Here is a 25496-nt window from a genome sequence, read left to right on the forward strand (position 1 = left end):
AAGCAGTAAAATTATCGGTAATAACCAGGAAGATCATTTTCTTGTAATGAAAAATTGACAGCAATGACAGTTGCTGGCCAGGTATTGAAAAAAAATCAAATACCTCAATACTTCCAATTATATTTTCATATATTTTAATTTTTAATTCGTATTTCGTTTTGTTATTTTATCTGTAATTTTTAAATTGTACTTCATTATTCTATAAAAATAAAAACAAAGAAACAAATAGTATTACTACTCTTCAAAGTTTAAGAACGCATCCATCTATACATGACGCGCGTGTGCTAAATTTGAAACATGAAAATATGGATCTATCAAAATTGCGGTGAATTTGTTAAAACAAACACAAACACAATAAAAATATTACCAAAATAGAAATGTGAAATTAACAGTGCGAGCTTAAACTTCGTCCGCGGGCCATCGGCGAACAATATAGTAATCAGAATCGTGAGTAACCATTTATTAATATTTTTCGCGAATGACGCGAGGGAGCATTTTGTTAAAATTCGCTAATACCGCATAAAGATATCGATTTGTGTATGTTAAGCCGTATGCTGTTGTGTCAACGCCGGCTGCTTTACGTGTAGCTTGTCGAATCAAGGCAAAACTAATTAGTTCAAATTATTAAATTATGTATGTATTTTAAAATAGTATGTCATGTTATAAAATAATGTATTATATATTTGAAGAGGGTTGAAAAAGAATATTCACTTTATTTAATATATCGAATTACTTGGCTAATGTGGCCGCGTTTATATTGTAAATAATTTTCGTATTCTTACTAACTGGTGTATCATATTATTATTCCGTAAGAGCCATGGAGCACTCGGAGCGCCGCGCGACCGGCTTTCAGGTATCCCTCGACGATATCCCCAAAGTACACACAAAATGCCACCACAACCGTCCACACACCAGGTTAAAGTCTTATAATATGTATTTTTATTTGTCATTCATATAAAAACTCTTTTCAATTTCAAAGTCTACATGTAATTCTTGATATGTCACGTAATGGTTAAAAAAGAATCCATGAAATAAAAAATATGTATGGAATTAGGATTTTGAAATTGATGACTTCAAGATAAAACTTTCATGAAATTTCAATTACATCTTTCAACCAATTTACACACATTATGCTTGGCACACAAACACATTCTCCATAAATTTATCTAAGTTATTTTGTATATAAGTAGAGAAATATATGTAAATATGTATTTATTTTTATTGTATATTTATATCTATCTATCTATATACTTGCATTCTCTTGTAGTAAAATACACAAAATAACTTGGACATTATCTTGGACAGAGATGTCATGAGTTTAGCAAAATTAAACATCTTCATCTGTTCTTATTGTTTGTTATATTTATTTCTTTCAGTAAGATGGCACATAACATACTAGTACTGAGCCGTGACCATAGTAAACATTACCATTGGCTACTTTCTGTAAGGTTTTAGAGAACTGACCATAATGATGTAAGATTGGGAAGTAAGGTTGCTTGTGACATGCTAGACCTAGTATAAATTATACACTGTACTCGGACTAAGTTTTCATGAATACATAATTCAATGATATTGTGAATTGCTAACAATATAGATTTTCAACCATCTTCACTTTCACTTACAATCTGAATTATTTTTCCATAAACTAATCTATCATCTGTCTTAATGAATGACCTCTTCCATATATATATATAAATATATGGTGTATTAAATAACTAGTTCTTACTACTAGCCTTGTAATGTTTCTATTGTTTTTATTCAATTGTGTTTAATCAATTTTATGCTTTTAGCATGTTTTCTTTTACATCAGCAGTCAAAGGATGATCATGTTTTTCGTCATACTAAAAAGCAATTTGTTATACCACTCATGCACCAGATGCTTTAGAAGGTGCCGTTGTGGATTTGCAGTTTTACTATGATACATTTTATTTGGCACAATAGTTTCATTATGCTAACAAAAATTTAAATTTGGAACTAATTTATTTATACTTTTAAAAAATTTAATGGTAATAATTTTTTTTATAAAACTTTCAGTTTTGCCTGGTATTTTAGACATCTTTTACATATTTTCACTGTTGGTATGCATAAAAATATTTCTTTTATGTGTAATTGCAAGGTACTGTTCATAACCATTAGGTTTCCTAGTAACTGGAACTCAGCGTAAACATTTGTGTTTAATGGATTGGAAAATCGTAATGGCTGTTTATTTATGCTACTTGTTAATGTTAAAAAATCACATTTTATATAAACACAGCGGGTAGCTATGAATTTTTTTTTCCTTGGTCTATTTTTTGGATGATAATTTAAAAGGTGCCAACTGGCATTGTTTATAGCTGTTTGATGGATTTTTAGTTGATATTGTCAGGTGTGATCACAAGACAGGATGTGCAGATCACAATTGGCATAATGTCAGTAACACTCTATTAAGTTTTCCTTGCATAAAACCCTTAAGAAACTTGTTAATAATTATAAGCAGCGATGTTAATATGTGCCAGTATCATTGGTGCAGGCAATGCAGTAATGTTATAGTTATGTAAACCACTAAAGTTTTCTGCAGTTCTGCTTCAGTCATACTGTTTATTTATTTAAAATAAATAGATTAATTATTTTTAACTTGCTAGTTAACATTACTGATAAAAAATGTAATAAAAATATTGTCAAAGAAATACAGAGTAAAATCGCAACGCGTACTCTAAAGGCAAAAGTTGTGAAGCCATAAAAGCAAACAAAGTAGAAAAGTTTTTGCTTAGTCAATCTTGTACCATGAACGACCCTTCACTGAACACGGAACACGCAACATTATAAAACGTTTGAAACTTATCAGGCGCCAATTAAAGATGTAAAAAAAATATAAACGAAAGTGTTATCTTTTTTTATCATTTGTTATTGTAACGTGCTTGATGGAAAAGTCAGGTAGTTAATACAAACGTTAGGTTTTTTCTAGATTTTGCTGTAAGCTGATTAAATCATACTATAAGTGTATAAATGCAAAATTAAAAGACTGAATACTTTTGTCAAGTACAAGAGCTGTTTGTGTTTATGGCTCCATTAAGGCTGAGTAGGTGTTTACAGCGCGTCAACTCGACGACATCCTTCTGCGACAGATAAAACAGTTTAGTTTATGGATAAACTTAAACGCTTTATATAAATAAATAAATAAAAATAATGTATAGGTATTTTGAGTGCTATCAATCAGGTGGCACACGGAGCCACGAAGACGTATCAGTCACGTACGCTCGGGCTGCGGTGGTGCACACATTTAGCTCACAATGCGGAAGAGACAGCGCTCCGCCCCCGCCCCTGTGCGACCTCAAGCAACGAGGCGACGTCACGATATTTTATATTCCCGAGACGATCAGGAAGCTCGCGCAGTTAGCAAACCAAGCATAGCATAGCAGTGCAACTCCAAAGGTATAACATGTTAAGTAATGCGGCTGCACCTTATCATAAAACAAACCATTGGTCTACTAAGCGCGACGCTCTGCACGCCAATGCAAGTCGACAGAAATAGGTCACCACGCCACCACTGGTGAACTCGATAAAAATAAACACGAAACCAATTTGAGCGTTACAGAAATATTTGTTGCAAGTCGGCACTGCACCCTGCTAGAGAGTGATCACTTCAAATTTAATAATTCCTTATTTAACACGATTAGATACGGTGGATTACATCTATTGTTAACCGTAAAGTAGAGCCTTCACCCCCTATTCGCATGAAATGCCTCAGACTCGAGAACAGGTGGAGGAAACTATATATATAAATATATATATATATATATATGCATCTGCATATATTGAATAAACATTGTAACACATCATTCCCAAGGTGAAGTATCTTCTATGAAGACTTATCAAGAAGATTATAAAAGCGTGATGTATGTGCCGTCCGCGCCTAGGACTTCGGATCGAACTTATTTACTATAAACAGGCAACCAATGACGCTGAAGCAAACAGTGGTGCCTTTAGTCGCAGAAAAATTGCGCGCTCCAGTTTTAACGAATGCGGGATGCACTTGCGCACGCGACCGCACGCGACCCCACGCGACCCCACGTAGTCTCAGGCCGGAGCTCAGACTACGTTATCGGATTATGCCCTTTTAAGTTTTAAATGACGGGTAATCTAGGTATCAGTCGCCCAAGTTTGGCTTCACTTCACGCTTTTTCAGGAGAACAAGCTACACGCCGCGGAGGTAGTTTATTTCATTAGAAAAACTGCACCAGAACCATAAGCATTCAAATAGTTTCAGCAATAAGTTATACGTGTTATCAATTTCTCCCAGGGAAGCCATAGTTCGAGCCCTTACATACTTTTATTTCATCGGATTAGGAGTCTCTTCATGGAGCGACTAGGCATAAGGATTTCTACGAAAAGGCCGCGGCTCGGGCTTTCGTTCGTAATACACGCTCAGCCTTCCGAAATACCTCGGCTTGGCCAGCTGCTATTGCCTGGCTAATATCGCTACTGCCACTTCGGAAAGTGTTAGCGCAGGGGGAGGAAGTAGCGGAAGAACTTTAACCTAAGTTTCTATCGCCTTCAATGTTGTACGATCGGGCGTTTGGCGCTCGATGGTGGCCTTTTTCTTCGGCGTGTTTTACTAATACGTTCAGTGGAATAACTGTCAGTGTTTCCAATGTAAACGTAAATAAAAGTCATTTTTTTTCCTAATCTATCAAAATCGAGTCTTACAACTTTACAATTACTTCATAAAGTAACCCGTCATAAGTAAATTTAAATTATCTTCTGAATTCCACAAAATTACTACTGCAACTACACGGTATTACACGCCTTCGCAGCTAACTTCCGTTTATTGTCTTTGTTTGGAGGTAGTGGAAATAAAAATCCGACACTTGTTGATTGTACGCCAATTTTAAAAAGCATGAGCAGAAACATGCCGACACGGGAGACCTAAAAATTATTATCAAAATAAATCATAAAATCGGATTATCTCGTAAATTCGATTTTAATCATGAGAACAGTTTTATTTATCGAAAAGAATTTGGGCGATGTTTTGATGCGGTGGTTACATCGATAGTCATCGATAGCTGTTCACGTTAGCAGCAGGCTGTCGGTGGGGAGTGGCGGTGCTCCGCCGCAACCCCCTTCGCCTTCGCGCTCAGTCGCCGCCGGCCCTCCGACCGCGCCCGCACGCCGCACACGTCACGCGTCACGCTGACAGCGAAAAGCGCGCGAAATTCATCGCCGCGTCACGTCCCCGCGCTGAGTTGGTGCGCGTGCGCCCTGCGCCCGCCGCAAATGGGTAAAGTTTTCGTGTGAGTAGCTAACCATTATCCAAAATAAATGTGAGTCACGGAGCGCGGCGCGACCGCTGCTCGAACGATGCAAGTATTTGCACAGAACTCGCACTCGCTTCTGTAATTAAACCAGTATCCACCGTGCCAATGTTTGATGGAAACAACGGCGACGTCGAATTTTTTTAAATACTACAGGAAAACATTAATATTTTGTACGTTGGTGCGGTCAGTTGAAAAATATAAACACGAAAGTCGTGAATGGTAATTTATTTATAAGAAGAAATTTAGTAGCGTACGAAAGTGTCATTGTTTTAGATTTGACTCTCCATCCGCGTTGCCGTTGCCGTTGCCGTTGCCGGAGATGAGCCGGCGTCGTTCGCGTGTCCGGATCGCTACAACTGATGTTATAACAGGCGGAACGGCTCGACGTTGTTGCTTTAATAAAAAAAGTAATCTAAATACATTGAAACATTATTTTTATTATAAACAGTATACATCATGCAGGTGTCATGTCAGTGTTTGTTTGACGGTCCTTGGCGATGCAAACAGAACCAACCTTCCTGATGCCCTCGTGCAGTTTCAAACAATAATACGTCTGCCCTCCAACAATTCCGCGGCTTCTTCGTCGGTGAACTGTAAACAGCTGCGAGGCGGCCGACGGCTCGTATTTATCCAACGAAGTACAACTTCGTTGTCCAATTTCACAGTCGTATGAGCACGGATAATTTTAAAGACAACTGTTTCATTTTTAAAAGTCGGTCGCGGCGGCCGCAGGCAGCTAAACTGTCTTTGGTAGACAGTTATCACCTTATCATTCGAGTTGATGCATTTGCGAAAGAGTGTTATGAAGCAGGGTGATTATTTCAGGTGTAAAAATCCATTGTGAGTTTTCACACTTGCAAACAGTTATCAAATGGCTGAGCTATCGAGATGCTTTCCCATGTCTGAAAGGAACCCATCGAGTGTGCGCGCTTCGCCGCGGGAGGCTTATGTTATAATCGGATACTTGCTGCGCTGACCATTGCGTCATCCTAGCATTACGAAAGCCTTAAAGACTTGCCCTTGCTCCTTAACGCTTCCACCGGCAATCAGTTAATCTCAACAAATACAATTATTTGGTTACGTTGTGTAAGGAAAAGTCGACTGTAAAGAGAGTCGTACTGCAGATGCAGAGGTCGTCCTGGTTGGCGGTTGTCGGATTTTTGCGGGACTTGACGGAAACGCACTAGAATTTAAGACATGCGACGTGCCTCGGAGATCGGAGATGGCTGGATATTGTGAGAAAGGCCGTCTTGCAATCTCCACGATGATGGTGATGGATGCTGGATTGCTATTCCAAGGAAATACGGACAAAAAAAATTAAAAGACTACATTGCGTAGGAGATGGTAAGAATCCGTAGACACATAAACCACAAGCCTCTTCTCTGAGACGGTGCAGTTCGTCATCCAACTCGGGGAACCCCCGTGCTCAGGCGCGGCCAAGGTAACATTGCGTCAAGTGAACAGCGGGTAATTAACTCTCGACTCGCTGAGTGCATGTGGAGCGAGGTTAATGTCGCGCCCGCGTTGCGCTCGGGGCGAGGCCGGCCGCACCGGCTGCACCGGCTGCACCGGCCGTACCGGCTGCGACTGCAACGTGTCCGCTTATACGGCGATGTCGATCGCTTTTCACTTGCGTTTAGGTAATGCGGAGAAAGCTCGGTGCGCCAGCCACCTGTGCCTCGCACTTGTTTCTGTCTTCTAACATATAACAAGTTGCCTTAATAATGTACGTAAAGAACATAAAAACTTCTCCCGGGAAGGTCGCCCAGGTAGCGGGCAGCGGTGCGCGCCGCAGCTAGTGAAAGTGCTGTCTCGCGCCGGCGAGCGCTGGTGTGCGGGTGTGATGCTAATCGGAATGATGTGCAAGAAAAACGCGCGCATTTCCTTAAGTTTAGCAGCGTAACATTCATAATATAAAGTTTGTAACCAAAATCAAGATGTTCGCGATGACGACCGTTAAATACAACCAGCGGTGTAAGAAGGCGGACGGCAGGGTACTTGTTCCGACAATGAGTGCGGTGCCGTGTCGCAAGGTTTTATATCACATAAATAGACATTAAGAAATATAATTCAAAAGGTATTTACGTAACAAGTTCTGTGCGAGAACAAACTACCGCGGATTTAACAAAAAAACGAGATTTGATTTTGTAAAGAGCGTTTATTTTTGTAGGCACCGCTGGTACGACGTTGGTATATTATTCCCCGCTAAGAACATGCACATGGACCAATTCGACAGAAACTAAATTCAAATTGTGTTTCCATATGATGATATTTACAACTTTAAAACTGCAAGTGTTCCAAATTCCTTCTGATGTCGGCAGAGCCCACAGATTCAGTTGTGTTTTTGTTCGTAATCACTTTCACAGATACCTTGGTATATGCCGTTATGTTTATTATATTATTTGAATGTGTGATGTAGTAATTCTTTTTTTACAATCATCTATCGGAGAGAGTCGCTTAACTAAAGTAGGCTGTTTAGTGAATGCATCGCGCTGCTGGCGGCCGCGTGCGACGCATCGTCGCTGACAATCAGTCTGCACGTGGTTACCGCGCGATGTGTTATGGTTTACCGTCAGCAGGACTACGGCCTGCCTCCGCGCCGGTGCTTGCGCAGCTGGCCTCCACAATGATCTCGTTTCGTTTGGAAAGAGAACATATACACTAGTCGTTGCTTCGTCTACGCCTGTCATAGCTTACAAGGATTAAGAAGCCGTAGTAAGCAAGCCGGGGTCGCGCTGCTCGCGCCGGGCTGCTTTGTGCACCATCGTCGTATATACAACTGTCGGTCTGGCGGCGCGGTCTGCTGGTCTAATTGTCATCATCACTTCAGCCATAAGACGTCTTCTGCTAGGCCTAAACCTCTCCGCCCACCTTCCTCTAATGTATGCACTTTGTAAAGCGTTTTATTTTTGTGAACAGCGTTGATGAATTTTAATTTGACGTGAGCCGCCCTCGGCAACCGTGTGCTGGTCGATACCCACCGCGTCGCCTGGGGTGCCGTTCTAATACCAATTGCCAAAACTTCCTGTTGCCAGGGACACGTGCCTTACATACAAAAACGTAGGGTCCTGCTGATTTTTCACAACAAAACAAAATGCAATAAACGTATCTCAATTATAATCATTTCCTGTGGCAAGAAAAATTTTGTAGTAAATATATTGTCCAATGTGTCGATAGCGACCAAATTAGGATTTACCAGAAATTACCTGTTGGACTGCAGGGTCACGCGCGTCCAACCCGCTAATAGCCAGTCATTAGTTAGAGCAATGCAACCCGCTCGCGACGGAAGTGGTTTTATTTGAGTTTCACAAATGTCCAACTATTGACATTTCAATACGTTCTAATAAAACTAATTCTTGCACCCTGACCCAGCTGGAAGCGACGATAACACCAGGAGATGACATCGGCGGTCTATGTCGATACTGTTAAGATATAATGTAATGTTAAGAATAAAGTTAACTTGAAAAAAGTAACAGATTACCTTGGGACAAAATGTACATAGTGTGGGTTAATAAAGTGTAAAATGCAATCTTTCGCACGCGGGGCGCGCCGGCCGTTATATAAATAATTAAAATAATGGTATTAGAGTAGAAACAAAGAATAAGCAAAGATTGTAATCAGAAAATGGACATTACGAACAATGAGGAGGAACCGTGCCTCGATGCCGTCATTGTGAGTAATAGACGCGTATAAGAATTCAAAGTAACATTACGTAGAATATGTAGTAGTATAGTATGTAAGTTTACATAGAAACAATAGGATAGAAAATACTAAAAATAAATAGTAAATAACCATAATACAGGCAAGAGCAGATGATAAGCAATGTGGAAATATTGATTAACAACACGTGATCTAGGAAAAAACATAACAAAGTGGAATCAAACTGCAAGCTCCCGTTGATCGCGCAGATAAACAAAAATTAGAGAGTGGTCAATAAGGATATGAATTGTTAAATAAAAAAAATACCCCGACAGGTGGCTTAATAAAAAGCTATGCTGTCTGTTATTGGCGGCCGGTGAAAACGCCGGTGCTGCCGCTGTACATTTTATCTATTGAACGCTGTTTATGTATAAACGACGTAATGTTATCCAACTTGAAATTGTAAGGCAGCGAGCCGGAGCAACAATGGCAACACTGAACTACTTCATCGGTTATGTGTCCGCGTACATTGTGTTCGGATGCTTTTGTGCAGCGAGCTCCGCCGGCAGCCTGTGCAGACTTAACTAATAACTCTATTAGTTCAGACGTAACGAGGTCGGTTAAGTTGTAAGGGGGGTTGGAGGGTGCTGAATTACAGATCCCCGAGTGTCTTCGATTCCAAAATGAATAGAGACCTATCCCTATTAAGAAGGAACATAGACGAATTAAACCAGTTCTTGATTTCGCTAAAACATGAATTTACATGAACATACAGTGAATGTCATGAGGTTAAAGATAATCCAGTTTTGCGATAAACGGATCAAGCGAGTGCCCTGTGTCGCTTTGAACACTAAAGCAGTAAATAGCATTTGGTAACAGTAAAACCATGCGTCCGATCTTATTCTGCGACATTTTTTGTATCGTACATCAGGTGCTAGGTCTTGCTGCGGCTGAATACTCGGCGTTGAGGCGTGAAGAATATTTAATGGAATCAGGCGTTTCCTTGCGGAAGTCCATCCTAAGTAAGAAAAGGACCAATATTTAGCCACTTCCGCACATTAAGTGGTAGTCATGCAATAAAATGCACCGCCCGCCAGCCTGCTGATAAATGCGTATGCGGCAAACAATGCGAACCACACAACCGCCACCGCCAAATTACTCAACACGTGTTTCACCCCTCCACGGGGCATCTTCAGGAGTTATGTTACACCGATTAGTGCCAAACACAGAGTGAGCCAAACGCTCACTCTGTGTTTGGCACTATCAGCGGGCTGGCGGGCGATGCGTTTTATTGCATGACTACCACTGCATGGGCGGAAGTGGCTAAATATTGGTCCTTTTCTTACTTGTGAAGAATATTTTCGAAAAGTGACGGTGTGAGTTTCGCTCGCCCGCCGCCTTATAGGGCTGCGCACGCGCACGCCGCCCGCTACAAAAGGCGCTGTAACGGCGCGCCGGCGCATATCATTTGCTGAGGTTATTCAATACGCCGTGACATCAATACAGCCCAAATGGAATCGTTCAACTCGGTACTTGTACATGTTCGCGCCGTGGCTTACTGGTCTCACTGGGTATTGGGGCGAGGTGAAGAGTAAACGATTTAACATTTATTTATAATATATCGCCTTCGTTTACCGAATTGTATGTAGCTTCTTGTTTCCGGCAGCATTTACTATATATTTAAACGTTATAATTTGTATTTACACCAAGATTATAAGCTGAAAATTATACACGCGAGGTATGAATGTAGATTTCTGAAATAAATGTCAAAAAAGAAAAATTTGTGAAGGAAGAAGGATGAATATATATTCTGAAGCATGGAAAAAGCAAGGAAAAAATTAAAAGTGTAAACCCGAAAAAAATATGCAGTGCAGGTGTGAACGAGAGGTCGCCAAACTAAAAAAAAAATATTATAGACGGCTGCTTTTAACCCGCCGCCTGCCCGATGGAATGCTTAAGTGCCCACTAGTGGGCAAAGTCGTATCATTGCGAAACAATGCTCCAAATGATTCAAAGTGACACCACCGGGTGTGTATAAACTCGGCGGGGCAACATGCCGTGCACGTGCCATTAATACCGTGTTCTCGTTCAATGGGCGCGTTTGTAAACGGAATTGTGACTTAGGCTGAAAATGCGATAGCTCTCATGATAATACTTTGTCAAATCTTAAATAGAGTAATACTGTCTTCTACACCTATTTACAACCACCCTGGAGAAAATGGCCACTCTAAAATTTTACTTTTTTTCTATAGGGATGCGTCACTGCTATAACATCTGGCAGTGTATAAAGTATGCAACAAGAGATGGCACATTATAATCAATTTAAATATGTGATGTTTTTAATTTTAATTTTTTTTCCTAGCTATGATATCAGTATGTTATTTATGATTTTTGAAAGAGGAAACTATTTTATTATTGAACATTGGAACTTTTAACAGAACTCTTATTGATCGTCTAATTATTATCTATTTAGTTTTGACTGTACTCTGCTTCGCAAGACGTGTAGTTGTGGAGAAACTTGTGGAGAAATACATCTATTGTCTTTTGGGTAACGTTTTGTTTACGTTCTTAACACCCAACACTGTTTTTAATTGTTTGACAGATGGTCAAGACACCATAGAGAAGTTGATGACTCATTACATTTATACGCACTCTTTCGCGTAATTCGAGGCATTTGAGCGCGAAATTTGCAATTCGCGTTATAGTGAAACAGCGTATAACGGGGTCGCGTAAAGCGGGGTATTACTGTACAAGGTACAAAGCGAGGAGTATTAAAAATTCCGGGGCTGGGAAGGACCGGTAGTCAGATTTTGGATCGGCCGCTTTGCTCTGCTCGACGTGTAGCCGCCCGTTAGCGTGAGATAAGAAAAGAATTCCGTTAACCGAACTCGATTTGGGAAGCCTTCGCTTTCGCTGCGCACGCGCAGCACCCTCATTACTGCCAATTAACGCGTCGCGATCCACTTGGGAAAAATGAACACAAGCTTTTCGAGAGTGATCGTTTTATTTATGCAATAAATGTCTTGATAATAACTTTAGCTAACGTTTTAATTGTAAATAAATATTTTCTGTTTCATTGCCTCCTTTTCTGGTTTCTTGATCCGTGCCAAACGTTTGACATCTCGGGACTGTTGTTTTAATTTATTCTATTTTTATATATCATATAAAACTTTTTAGATGAGGTGCAAAGAAAATAGCGATGAATTAAGCGCCTAGTAACATTTTTGTCTGAGAATGTATCGGTGAATGTACTTTACATGTTTCGTACAATTTCTGACCTCACTGTACGAATGAAATCACAGGTCGTAGTCGACCCGTACTTGATAAAAAAACCACGAGCTGGGTGTTCGCTTTTATTTTGAAATACCTTTGAAAGTTCGGGCAACGCGGCCGCGGCGGACCTTGCGGCGAGGCGACGGGCGCGCGCGCGCTCTCACAGCCTCTGTAGGCTCGGGTTGAAATTTTCATTTAATTTTTCATTACATTTTTATTACACGGTCACATCTAGCTTTAAAGGAAGAATGTATAGTTCAACAACAAAGATACTATAATAATATTATATATACATATTAATTACTGTTTATTCTCTGTCTATGCAGACTTTGTATTGCAAGAAGTTATTATTAGTTATCGCGTTCCAATGGAAAAATAAATTAATACGCATTTGAGAGTGATTGAAAGTAGTCGTAAGAGCTTAAAAGTCGTTTGGTGAGAAATCAGGTGTACGTCGATGCTTTTAAAACTTATACTTTTATAACCAACTGCCCTATATTCGTGAGTGTATATCTAATATCCTCGACCTTTGAGCTGCCTCGAATATCCGAAAAAACGTGTCGAGTGCTAGCACAAGCCGAAGTCCCTTCCCGGGGGTGCATGCGCCGAGTCAATCCGTGGAACGTCCAGCTCGGCGCAAGGCATTATCATTTTTTATAAAGATGTATAGGCAAAGTAAACCGCTCGTGCATTCTGTCGCACTGTCCCACGCGCGCCGCCACTTCCGAATTGAAGTCTCGTTCGACCCGGGAACCGACCGCGGCCGCCGGTAATCTCGTGCAATTTTCGATTGAACCATTTTGTTTAGCCGCTTTACCTTTTTCGTTCTTAACGTACTAACCACAATGCACGACTGTTTTCGTATCAAAGTTTAACAAGTCTTAAATAAATAAAGGTCTGTGGCCACGTGTCGCGCTTATTGGAATTACTCACAGCTAAAAAAGCTAAAGCTCCCAGTAATTCTACATACATTTGTTTCATCGATTCATTTTAGCATGTCAGCAACACATTTCAAAATAGGTTAAAGTCGTTTTCACGGTACAAACGCTTGCTAGCACGAACCGACATCGGAAATGTAGTGCACGGGAAAGATAATAAAATCCATTGAGAGTGCTCGCAGCGCCGCCGAGCCCGTACTCATAGTGTTCAATTATATTTTCAGTCCACATGTATCACCAGAAACAACGAATCCGTCTACATCGGGCCCTCGGACAACGCTCTCGGAGGAGGCCGACATCATGAGGAAGAACGAAGAGGAGACGAATGGAGAGAACGAAAAGGAAGCCTCCGTCGCGGACTGGATCACGGGCGGGCCCATCGGCTCCAAGGGCGCGGTCCTCGTGTTCCGGTCCTGCGTCCTCGCGTCGCGCACGCCGTCCATGGAGTCGACCACCAAAACCGTGGGCAACAACACGGGCACTAATATCTTATTGAACAAAGCTAAAAATATGGCCAAAAGACTGGTATCCGAGCCGCATTCCTTCAGTATGAGACCGAAAAATATAATGCACGACGTGATGGAGACGTTCGGCACGGCCAACAAGTTCGGCGGGCAGGCGTACGTGGTGCGGCACGTGAGCGACGCCGAGCTGCCCGAGTCCGTGGAGGCGGTGGAGGAGCAGGGCCACGAGCCCGCCGTGCACAAGCGCGACATCGACGACGTGCTCAACGACCTCAGCAAGATCACGCTCAAGAAGCACCTGGACGTGGAGAACACCACCGCCAACATCAAGCCGCCCGAGGACCCGCCGCCGCCAGGGAAAGGTAAGCGCAGGCCGCGGCCCCGCTGCGGACCCTAGTTTTATTTTTCCACACCCCAGCGCCCTAGCGCTGCGGGACATACGAATGTACGAACTACTGCAGCAGCCGACTACTCTTATATATGTTGCACATGCGTCAAAAATAAAATAAAGCATCCAATCATTTATATTTTGTGTTACAGTTGTAGAAACTAAAGAAGACAAGAAAAGTAAGAAAAATAAAGGGAAGAACAAACAGAAATTTCCGCTCATAAAGAGGCCGGTGTCGCCGCAGGACAGCGAGGATTCCGAGAACTTGGTGAAGGAAGTGGAGAGTGTCAAGGTGCGCACGACACTTCGACCAGCGGTTTGAACCAGCAGTTCCGACTTGCGAGATCATGAAGTTTGAATTGTCTAGGTGTTAGAGAGCAGCCACATGCCGGCGAGGATCCTCAAAGCCACCTACAAGCTGGTGAACACGGAGACGAAGCTGCTGCACCGGCTGCTGCAGGCGCACGGGCTGCAGGAGGCGCCGGCTGACTCTAAAGACTTTAATTTGTTGTGGGCCGGGCTGCACCCCAAACCCGACGTGCTGAGATCGCTCACACCGTACCAAAGAGTCAATCATTTCCCGCGGTGAGTACACTGTCAGCTTATCGGTAAAATACTCTTTGGGGCAGTAAAAGTACGCGCTCGTTATTGGATCGCCCCGTCAGGACTAAGTGTTTGTTAACCTCAGATCGTACGAACTCACCCGCAAGGACAAACTGTTCAAGAACATCGAGAAGATGCAGTACTTCCGCGGCATGAAGAATTTCGACTTCATCCCGACCACCTTCCTCATGCCCATGGAGTTCAAGGAGCTGTGCACCGCACACTACAGGACCAAGGGGCCCTGGATCGTCAAGCCGGCGGCCTCCAGCCGGGGGCGCGGCATCTACATTGTCAACAATGCAAGTACCTTTTTTACTAGAAGCCTACAACTCCCACATCCTTTTTTCTGAGGCTAGACTAACTCAAGGGTTGCAAGTTGTCAGTAACTTTTTTCATAGAGATATGTAATGGTGTTTGACGCCTTTCGTCGTTGTTATATATATATATATATATGTTTTCATAAGTGCCGGTTGGACGACCTAGAAAATATAATGCTCACGTTGATGAAAGAGGCGTTAGTATTCAGTGACATGTATGGCGAATTCAGTGACGGTCACCTCTCCCCGCAGCCGGAACAGATCCCCAAAGGCGAGAACGTGGTGGTGGCCAAGTACATCGACAAGCCGCTGCTGATCGGCGGGCACAAGTGCGACCTGCGCCTGTACGTGTGCGTCACGTCGGTGGACCCGCTGCTCGTGTACCTGTACGAGGAGGGGCTGGTGCGCTTCGCGACCGTCAAGTACGACAAGACCAACAAGAACCTGTGGAACCCCTGCATGCACCTCTGCAACTACAGCATCAACAAATACCATACGGATTACATCAAGTGAGTAGGGCGCGTGACGTATCTAGAGACTAGAGGAGACTGTCTCACTCGCCAGCTCTGTTGCTTGTGGAGCATATGTAGTAGAATTTGGGGCTGTTCAGGTGCAGCACGTCGCGCGCGCTGGTGGCCGGCGCGTGGCGAGCAGCCTCCGCTACTTTTTATTTAAACCGCGCTATAAAGTTAAAGCAAAAACTGCCAACTTGTGGTCTGTTGTTCCCCAATTCATATTATATTTGGTGTTTTTGAAAGCTTGTGTGGTTGGGTACGTTTCATGTGCTCGCCCATCACGCAAACACTAGCGAGATGTGTGATTTAAAGACGCGCGTGTGTTGTGTGTGCGCGCAGGTGCGAGGACCCGGTGGCGGGCGACGTGGGCCACAAGTGGACGCTGTCGGCGCTGCTGCGCACGTTGCGCGCGCAGGGCCGCGACACGCGCGCGCTCATGGCCGCCGTGGAGGACCTGGTCGTCAAGTCGGTGCTGTGCTCCGCTCACACCATGGCGGCGGCCGCGCGCGTCTTCGTGCCCAACGTCTTCAACTGCTTTGGTTAATGTTCATTTCTTTTATTTTCTACGTGATCTCAAATAAGTACAGCTGAATCGAGCTCCACTGTATCATTTCAACATCAACACACAACAGCTCATTCGAGAAATTTAGTCCTGTCCTGTATAATCGCTTGAAATTTGTTTACACTACACACGCGCAACTGCGCAACCGCCGGCCGCTGGGACTAAATACTTCTCTAAAGGCGACCATAAGCCATTGTAGGCGGGCAGCGCGAGATCGGTCATCGTGGCGATCTTTGGACCATGGACTAGCAATGTACGACCAGTGCCGATATACTGATAACAAATCTAGGCTCTACTATTAAGAAAATTGATGCACACCGTATAACTGGCGCCCCAGTAAGCGGTTTACTTACCAAAGTCCACTTTTACTGAGCTCCCTTGGTATCTGTCGCGTGTGTGCGCCTGCGCCGCAATGTCTCGAGGAGATACGGCGGGTGTGCAAGTGTCGAACACAACGTACAGGACGTGCGGGCGGCTCTAGCGGTGCGACTCGGTGCCGCTGCGGTAGAGTGATCGGTGCGTTTTGTTGCAGAACTGTTCGGCTACGACATCTTAATCGACGACAACCTGAAGCCGTGGCTGCTGGAGATCAACCTCTCGCCCAGGTCTTTATGTTTGCCTTCCTCTCTTACATTTGGTATTGACTCTTTAGATTCCGTCTTGGTCATGTATAGCTCATTTCATTAATGTTTTATTTTGAAGTTCTCAGGCAGATTGCATATTGGTATTTCTTATACATATTTGAATGTTTAGTGTAAGAAGCTACATTTAAAAAAATCTAATGATGCATGGTAAATTTTGACAGATAACGATTGTGGTTGTGATTAAAAAGATTTGTTATTAGTTGCATTAATTCAAGTTTTATAAGTAAATTCGAAATATAATATAATAGTAAATAGGTAGCATAGCATAACAAGTGGTCATGGTCTGATGCGCAACCTACTTCGAGGCGCACGCGATGTTCATGCAAGTGATGTGCATTCAACTATATAAACCCACGTGTCGTCATTATGATGATTAACACGTTTTATTGTAAAACACCAAGTGCCTTTGTAATGTAGATTTGTTGGGGGCTGCGATGTAGGTTCCCTGCCACGTGAGTTGAACTAGAAGTGATATAATTGTATTATCAAAAAAATAATAGAACTATATATGAGAGCATTTGATGATTGAAGGGCTCACTCTTCGGAACGCTGATTGTGATGTTGTTTTGTGCAGCCTGGCGTGCGAGAGTCCGCTGGACGCGCGCGTCAAGTCTGCGCTGCTGGCGGACACGCTCACGCTCGTGGGGCTGCCGGCGGTGCCCGCGCCCGGCCAGGACGCCTCCAACATGAACAACTCGCTGCGCGTCAGGATCGGCGCGGTCAGTGGCCACGCCGCCTGTCTCATCATCTGGAACTTTCATTAGATCAGCTGATACAAGCCCACTACGAGACATAGTGCCCGCATCAAGCGGCTTCATATGGTGTCTCGGAACCTTCAGCTAATTCATTATGGATATTCTTAAAAGTACTCACAAAATATCCAGCAAAGTCTGTTGAGGACCCTGCGGATCGGGGCGGTGTTTAAAACCCTCCTAAGTTTAGTGTTCATAAAGCAACGCGATCTGAATCTAGTTTGTGTCGAACTGAGTTGCTCCAAAGTCACTATCGATGTCATTGGAGATGATTCAAAGTGATAAATAAACAGTACGCGAGTAAACAGGACCAATGATGCAACAAGCGAACGATATACCGACGTTGATATACTTAGCTGCCTTGCATCTGCGCCTATTGGGATACAAGAGATAATATATCGCGCAGCCGGCAGGAGCCTGCTCAGTAAATGACATGAATTTTTATTTTGGTGTACACTTAATCATACACCATCACAAGCTAGAGTGTGAGTACGTAATAATTAAAAGTAGGCACCGCATCTAATGACCACACTCGCATGTTTTCAGTAATGTAGATGAGTTTGTTTTTGTTGAGTGTTAGCGTGTTCATACAGTGTCGCCGTGTGCACTCGGCGGAGAACGTGTGCGTGCGCGGGCGCGGCGCGGGCGGCGGCACGGGTGGCGGCGCAGGCGGCGGCACGGGGGGCGGCACTGGTGGCGGCGCGGGGGGCGGCGGGCTGGCGGGAGAGGAGCTGCGCATCGTGCGCGCCGTGCGTGCGCAGTACGCGCGCCGCGGCGGCTTCGTGCGCATCTTTCCTTCGCAAAACTCCTGGCAGAAATACGCGCAGTACCTCGGTGAGGACCCGCCAGACTTAACCGCGCAATTCTTTATATTTTATTGATTAAGTAAAACTTCTAGACAGCACGTACTTGCATACGACAGTAGCAATGGCAAGAATATCTACAGAACTACGGAAGGGTCGTAGGAGAAACCATTAAAGGGAACATATAGTCAAAAAAACAGAAGTTCGAAAGACTATTCTAGATAATAATTAAATGTGTGAAAATAGGAAAGTAACAATTTAATTATAAAGGAATGTATGTAAAGCAAACAATAAAATATATATAAAGCAAACAGAACAAAATGTAAACGTGAAACGATTAGGAAAAAAAGAAATGAATGAACTTGTGAAGAATAAAAGGCGAATGAACAAATGACATTAAGAAGGAAAAAAGATGAGTAGAGAGAGAAAGAAAAATAGTCGCCGCTTACAAAGCAGGGGAAGTAAGAGAGGCCCCCGAAAACGGCGGCGATAAAAAATGAGTAGCAGAAGAACATTTTAACATGTTCACTTAAAGAAAGCACTTGACATGTTGGTTGGTTACATAGATAATAATACATATGAGATTTATGTAAAAGTAAAAAACACTTTATAATTATACACATACTCGTATACACACCGCTGTTTCCCAACGTCATCCGCCCAGAGCCGGGGAGTTATCGCACGTGAAACTAACGTTGCATTGTTTTGTAGCAACTGTTCAAATGTATCTTAGAGCCATTATACTTATTGTATGGCCTCTGTATATATATAGACACATTGCTTGTTGGTGCAGACCCGGTGACCGGCATCCCGGTGTGCTCGACGTCGGTGAACAGCAGCGCTCCGTACGCGGCGCTGCAGCACAACTACAACCTGCTGGTGCACGCGCACGTGCTGCCGCACTTCCGGCAGGCCGCCGCGCACACGGACCCCGACCCCGACCGCCACGCGCCGCAGCGGTGAGCCCCGGCCGCCGCTTCCTCTAAGTCTAATCATCATCTCCGTCACCTTTCTATAACTATATATAACCTTATTCAAAGGAATGCTAAACGCACTCCGTAAGACACAGCTCAAGCCGAGCCTTCTTGGGGAATCCCTCGCTAGGTCGGTTACGGAGCGTATTCCCAAGCGAACAAAGAATGATACGTTTTACATGTTTTACCTAAACAATCTTTCTTAGAGCCGTGGCGATCGAACGAGCACTCAGCAATTAACGTGCTACACGTTTTACACTAAGTGCTTTGAGTCCTATTTCTGCACATGCGCGGTGAAGCTGTATGGAATTAGTAATCGATCAAAAATATGTTGCGCGACACGTTTTATTCTAAAACAAACTTTACGTCTAAGTTTTGCTCCTGGTGATTTGCAGGTTGAAACGGTACGAGGCGGTGTCGGTGGCGGGCGCGGCGCCCCCCGTGCACCTGGCGGAGAGCACGCCGCCGCCGCGCGACGCGCGCCGCGCCAAGGACCTCGTCAAGCAGCAGCTGCAGGACGGCCTGCGTCTCACGTCAGTGCCGCGCTCTGAACAGCTCTAATTACTAAATACTACGATTTCAAAATGTAACCAGTCAGCCTATTGAGATAAAACAATTATTCAGCTGATGGTGAGAAATGTGAGCATTGCTGATGAAGGAGAGTAACTTACTTTGCACATCGCCGGCACCACCGACTCCTGCGACAAGTGCCCAAGCGTCTGTGTTTGAGGGGCGAATAAAACCCCCTTGTTTAGCCTAGAAAAACGTCATGGAATCTAATGCATTTTTCTCGTGGGCCTCTTCACCTAATGGGAGGCCCAAGGGGGCCAGTGGAGCGAGTAGTTTGTCTTGATGCTGCTAAGCATAATTCAGTCTCGAAGTACTTTCGTATGTGAGTTGCGCTAACACGCGGGTCGGTACGGTCCTTTACCAATGTACAACTTTACGTTGGCCGATCTGCTTCTAGCACAATAACATAAATTCCGGTCATCGGGAGATTGTGACGTGACCTGTGCCTCCTTTATATTGGCTTATGTTGATATTTATGTGCGCGCAGACCGAGCGAGGGGCGGCGCGCCTTCGGGCTGTATCTGACGCACGTGTTGAAGCGCGTGTCGTGCCCGGGCAACGAGCTGGCCGTGCAGCACTCGGCGCTGCTGCTGCGCTTCCTGCGCCGCGCCGCCGCCACTCTGCGCATGCCCTACAATGTAAAGGTGACATCTGTACGCATGCTGCTTCATGCTGGTCGAACGGCCACACACCCGCTATGCACCCGTTACGCACCCGTCACTCACACGCCACGCACCCGCTACGAATCCGCCATGCACTAAAGTAACATCGCATGTTCAGATAAGTCCGCAACGTTCGCTGAGGCGTTTGGGTTACACACGTTTCTATTATGTTTTCTTTGGAGCTGTAACGATTGATTAGATTTAGCTCACTAACATCTCGATTCACTAATTAGAATGTTTCCCGGTAACGAACTAGTGCATGCCCAGTAGAATGTGCCGACGTAATGAATTCGCATGTATTTTCGAATGGAACGCAGCACGCGCGTATGGAATATAGCACGAGACACATCCAGTTGTTTGACATGATCTGGGAGCGACGCGCCTGTCGCGCCCGCCGCCGAGACTGAGCGTGTTGTGATGCCGCAGGGCCCGCCCGCGAAGATGTGCGACAAGGACCGGTGCGCGGTGGTGGCGAAGCAGCTCAACGACTTCCTGTACTTGTACTGCCGCGACGCCGACCTGTGCGCCGACGCCGACCGCCGCGACGGCTGCGTCTCGAACATACACTTCGCGCAGTTCCTCTACTCGGCCAGGTGAGCCCCCCCTCCCTCTCCAAATAAAAATAATCAGAGAGCGCACTTATACCTAGATGCGTAAAGCATATCAGGTAAGAAATAGGCGCGCTGGACAGTTGCGACTTGTAATATTCGTTACGTCTATCACACCGTGCCATGGCTTCGATTAATCGGTTAAACCAAATGATGATGATTTTTTATGTTCTTCACTCGTTCATTTCAACTGACACGCCCACTGCAAGGCTTGCACCTTTCCAAAGTTTTCTGCAATGACTGCTCTTGCGCTGTTCGCGGCCAACTACTGCCTGCGACGATGGTCCATCTGGAGGATCTGGGAGTCCAATGTACGCCGCAGTAATGTTAATAGTAAACTAATAATATTCCGCGTGTTTCTATTACACTACTTAAAAGTTGACAAGTCTAACAAAAGGGTTGACTTTTGCAGCGAAGCGGACTTGGAAGACGTTCTGCTGCTGGTGCTAAGAATGGAAAACCACGTGGCGCCGTTTCTGGGCGACTCGCGCAACCCCTACTGCGTGGACCTGCCCGCTGAGAAGCTCGCGGAGCAGCGCTCCGAGCGCCATTCGCTGCTGCGCCTGCTGGCCGCGTTGGCCCCGCTCAACATGCGCCGCTACCGGTATGCCTCTGACAGGATCACCTTTGAACAATTAGATTCTAACTTTGACGACCCAGTGGAAATCCGAGCAACAGATACTGGCCCGCAAATTTGGCCAACCCCTGCCAGCTGCAACAAGCGCTGTATCGGTGAATAAAAGCACATGGGTAGCGCGGCTCTCGGAGGAAGCGGGAACAAGAGATGTCGTAAAAATACAAAGCGGGGGGTAGGTTCCGACACGTCGATTCCTCAGACCGTCAGCTAGTCCAAGCATTTCAGAATTAAACTAAACCCGAGAAGAAAAAACGACAGTAGACTAGAAAAAACAAAGTGGTCCCGCGTGATTGTGGCACGCGTTTCGTAGGAGGTCTTGTTGCTCATCCTAAGTATTGAGGAGAGCCATTATATCCATACATATCGCGGACCTCCCCCTCGTCCCTAGCTTTGCTAGATTACATTGAAAGCCAAAAATAAATCAGTTCTAAATTAAGCTGCTACCAAGAAAGGAATGAACTAACTAAATACGATAGCATTACGAGTTTAGCTCTTTCTTAGTAACCAACATCATAAGCATTTGATTGCAGACCGCTGCCGGAGACATCCAAACGGATAGAGTCGCCTGCGGAGCCCGAGGCGCCAGTCCGTTCTGCTTCCCCCGCGAAAGAATCTCTGCGCGAAGAGAAAGTGTCACTCGGCACGAACAGAGGCGCGCGCCCCTAGCGCCCCGCCGCCGCACACGGAATCTCGCGACAACACAGCACAACTATTAAGTTGTCTCAGCTGTGTCCATTACAAAGTTTAAACTCAACGAGCAGTACAAAAAGAGAGACGAATGACGTCATTAGATTATATTTAAAATGTACAAGTACAAAAAGGATTCACCCGCAGACCGCGGCGTCGCGCTTCTTGCAATAAACAATGTCACTTGTATGAGAAACGTTTCCACTAACACGCTACGCAGCTCCCTCTACATAGCTCTTCGATCAATTACATCGAATACTTTATCTTGAACTATGGCTTTTGTCACGTCACCGGACGGTACCGGCGGCGCACTCCTACCTACACTTTAGCAATAATATCTGTGATTATAATCGACCGCGACACGGGCGCGCGTGCCTGTGTGCGTACGCGCGTGCGTGTGTTTGTGCGCGTGTGCGTGTGTGATAATAAAATGTGATCGAGGGTACCAATGAGAGCCGACGCGCTGTGCGGGGCGCGCAGTGCTCGCGGGGGGCGGGGCAGCCTGCAGCCGGCAGACGGTGCTGGAGCTCGGCCGGCGCGCGCATTGCTTTGCGGCAGGCACCGGAGTAACGAGCCCTGGACATTGTTTGGTTCTAAAGTCGTTTAAGTTCTTTGGACACGTTTAATTAATTTAAAAGCGCTGTTTATACATATATTTCAAATGGATTCCATTACAACCTTTGGAAGACTTGGATCTGCTCAGCAAATTTACAAAGATTACTAATTGTTCACGCGTCGTGTGCATTGTTAAGGCTACATCACACGACATAATTTTTCGCAAAAAATCAATTTATAAGAATTTTCGTAATTATTATTTTCATAAATATCAAAGCAATAAAAATATATATGGAGGGAATGAATTCTAGTTATAAGTCGCTTCTTGCCTAAAATTCCTTTTTATTTGTTAACTGCTCTGGCTGCAATGCTCAGCAGTACGCAGCTATATACTGGATATTGATCCAGTCCGGGGAGAAGTTGGTAAATCGTCTGGTCATTATAAGCCATTCATTAACTGCCGTTATCCTAGCGTGGCTGTTCATTGGTGACCACGGCGACACGCGACTACAAGACAACGATGCTAGTCCAGACGGCCGCGCCTGCCAAAGTATCCCAAAATATATTTATTTTTACATTGAAACTGAATATAGAGATATATCTATTTATATAGTTAAGGAACCCGCCTCCGTGTGTTAAGTTGAAGATTTATTTTGTTAGTGCAATAAATGATATTGAATGCGTGTCTATTTACCGGAATTTGCTTTTTCTGAGATATAAACGTGTTTACAGTAACCACTGCAGCCCTGCGCTGCGGACTGAGAGGGGCTATGCTTTAAAACCTGGAAGGTTGTTGTTACCCCATGCATCTGAATTTGAATCATTAATTTATTTGTAAAATTTTAACAACATTTGTTACCGTCATTTTATTTAAAGAAATTATTTTTAGTTTAATTTCTTTTATTTATTTATGGTGAAATATTAATAATTTTTATTTTAGTTTTTAAATATTTTATGTTACCGTCCCAAGTCCGCCATCCCGTTGTTTTTTATGTAAAGATTTTATAGTTAATAATTTAAAGTACTTAATACTTGTTCTAAAGAGAGCGCGACACTGCGGATTTAATATTAAGAAATGAATTGTGAGCACTGCGCCGACGCGCCGCGGACGAGTGATGTGCAGCTGATCTCTGAAGAATGTCAAATTGTATTTTTATAACGGAGGAAATGAATTGTATTTTAAATTTTTTATGTGTAACTTGAAGGAGCCATCGCTACGAGTGAGAGACCATTACAATTGTGTTGACCGGGGTTTCGCTATAGGAGACTGGTTGTACTTATTGCTTGTTATTTAGAACAATATCAAACACATTCTGTAAAATTATTTTGGGTATGCTAATAAAGTAATGAATAACAAACCCTTTTTTTGTTTTAAACCCTGATCACATGAAGCACGTCAATGTTTTTACATTGATACGTATGAACGTATCAATGTAAAAACATTGGGTAGGTAGATGAGCCAGCGATCCACCACTGCACAACACATTGTGAATTCGTAATAATTTAAAACATTTTTCAAATACATGTGTACCGCAACGGAATCATTTTGAAACTAATAAAAACAGTGACCCTATTTGATCGAATTAGGAAAAATTCTGCCGCAGAAAAGAGAATTAATGCCTTGTTGAATGTGCGAATACCGCGGGGCTGTAAGCATCAAAGCGTTGCATTTCCGAGACTACTAAAATCCCGCTCCCAGTATCAATTGATTTCGGTTTATCTTCGGTGTGCTGGTGTGCCCGTTGACTACTATAAACAAAATTCAATTTTCCATTATTATGAATCAGATATAATTTATTCATTAAAAGGTGAATAGAATTGATATTACATCAATAAAATTGTCTCATTTAATGGCCTGTGACTTGCACAAGCCATAGAACAATAAGTAACAAGTATTTATTTCAGGCAGTGCAAATATTTATTGGTATGGCTTGCTTCATCGAAACTTCATTGGGTTTTAATGTATCAAATGCGATATATTAAACTTATTAACTTATTGGTATTTTATTTTGGAACGTTTTTAGTAATCGTGTTATTATCATTATTATCACCTTTTAAAATTTATACTAATGACTTATGCGCATCTTGAGAAAAATGCTAGAAGAGCTCAATTTGATGGAAGCTGGAATAAAATTAGGCTCTATTAAAAGAATCCTTCAACTTAAAGCTGGGCACAGAGGGCGCTTAACTTAGGCACTATTAATTTAGGTATGGAAGCCCGAAGACCCCCTCGGGAGACTCGGCTCAGAATGCTACTAAAACAGTTAAAGCCATTAAGTCTTTATTTCTCGGTGCTTTATATATATATATGTACCAACCATCGTACATCACATTATATATATCGATTAAATATTGTCATAATTTTTTCTTTTTGTAACTACTCAAACTTTATTATGAAAATTGTTAATGCATTGTATTTTACATTTTTTGATATTTACTATTAAAATAAGAAATATTTTTTTTCTGAATATAATTTTTGTAAACGTAACCGGACGTTAAAATATGGCAATCAATAAGTAAACTTTTACCTTAAAGTGATTGGTTAAATTTTTACGACGCGAAAAAAATGACCAATGGTTTTAGTCAAAAGAATAGCGTCGTTTGACATTTA

General features: G+C 43.5%; 1 protein-coding gene across 4 annotated transcripts; it reads left to right on the forward strand.

The window, feature by feature from the left end:
* TTLL5 (Tubulin tyrosine ligase-like 5) lies at nt 1–22942 on the forward strand. Of its 4 annotated transcripts, none has more exons than XM_068762869.1 (17): nt 305–447; nt 814–915; nt 13369–13970; nt 14149–14288; nt 14364–14581; nt 14685–14898; nt 15169–15425; nt 15771–15970; nt 16526–16598; nt 17212–17356; nt 17983–18223; nt 18986–19151; nt 19562–19699; nt 20224–20380; nt 20825–20991; nt 21419–21610; nt 22174–22942. In XM_068762869.1, the coding sequence occupies exons 2-17, from the start codon at nt 818–820 to the stop codon at nt 22307–22309; spliced, it is 3144 nt and encodes a 1047-aa protein (XP_068618970.1). In that variant the 5' UTR covers nt 305–447; nt 814–817; the 3' UTR covers nt 22310–22942. The 4 variants fall into 4 exon arrangements, with proteins under 4 accessions (XP_068618973.1, XP_068618970.1, XP_068618971.1 ...); XM_068762870.1 differs by having other exon boundaries at nt 20224–20374; XM_068762872.1 differs by lacking the exons at nt 305–447; nt 814–915 and adding an exon at nt 1–81.
* Nucleotides 22943–25496: the final 2554 nt, after the last annotated feature.

This window comes from Battus philenor, unplaced genomic scaffold, assembly GCF_028537555.1.
Source record: "Battus philenor isolate CCGP_79_NKW_IND1 unplaced genomic scaffold, ilBatPhil1.0.hap1 SCAF_17, whole genome shotgun sequence".
NCBI classification, from domain to species: domain Eukaryota; kingdom Metazoa; phylum Arthropoda; class Insecta; order Lepidoptera; family Papilionidae; genus Battus; species Battus philenor.

Bases quoted from the DNA above. Each gene is read 5' to 3' on its own strand.
- TTLL5 (XM_068762869.1), top strand. From the start codon at position 818: ATGGAGCACTCGGAGCGCCGCGCGACCGGCTTTCAGGTATCCCTCGAC. The intron at 13,971-14,148 runs GTAAGCGCAGGC...TTTGTGTTACAG, and splicing joins CCCGCCGCCGCCAGGGAAAG to TTGTAGAAACTAAAGAAGAC. The intron at 19,700-20,223 runs GTCAGTGCCGCG...ATGTGCGCGCAG, and splicing joins CAGGACGGCCTGCGTCTCAC to ACCGAGCGAGGGGCGGCGCG.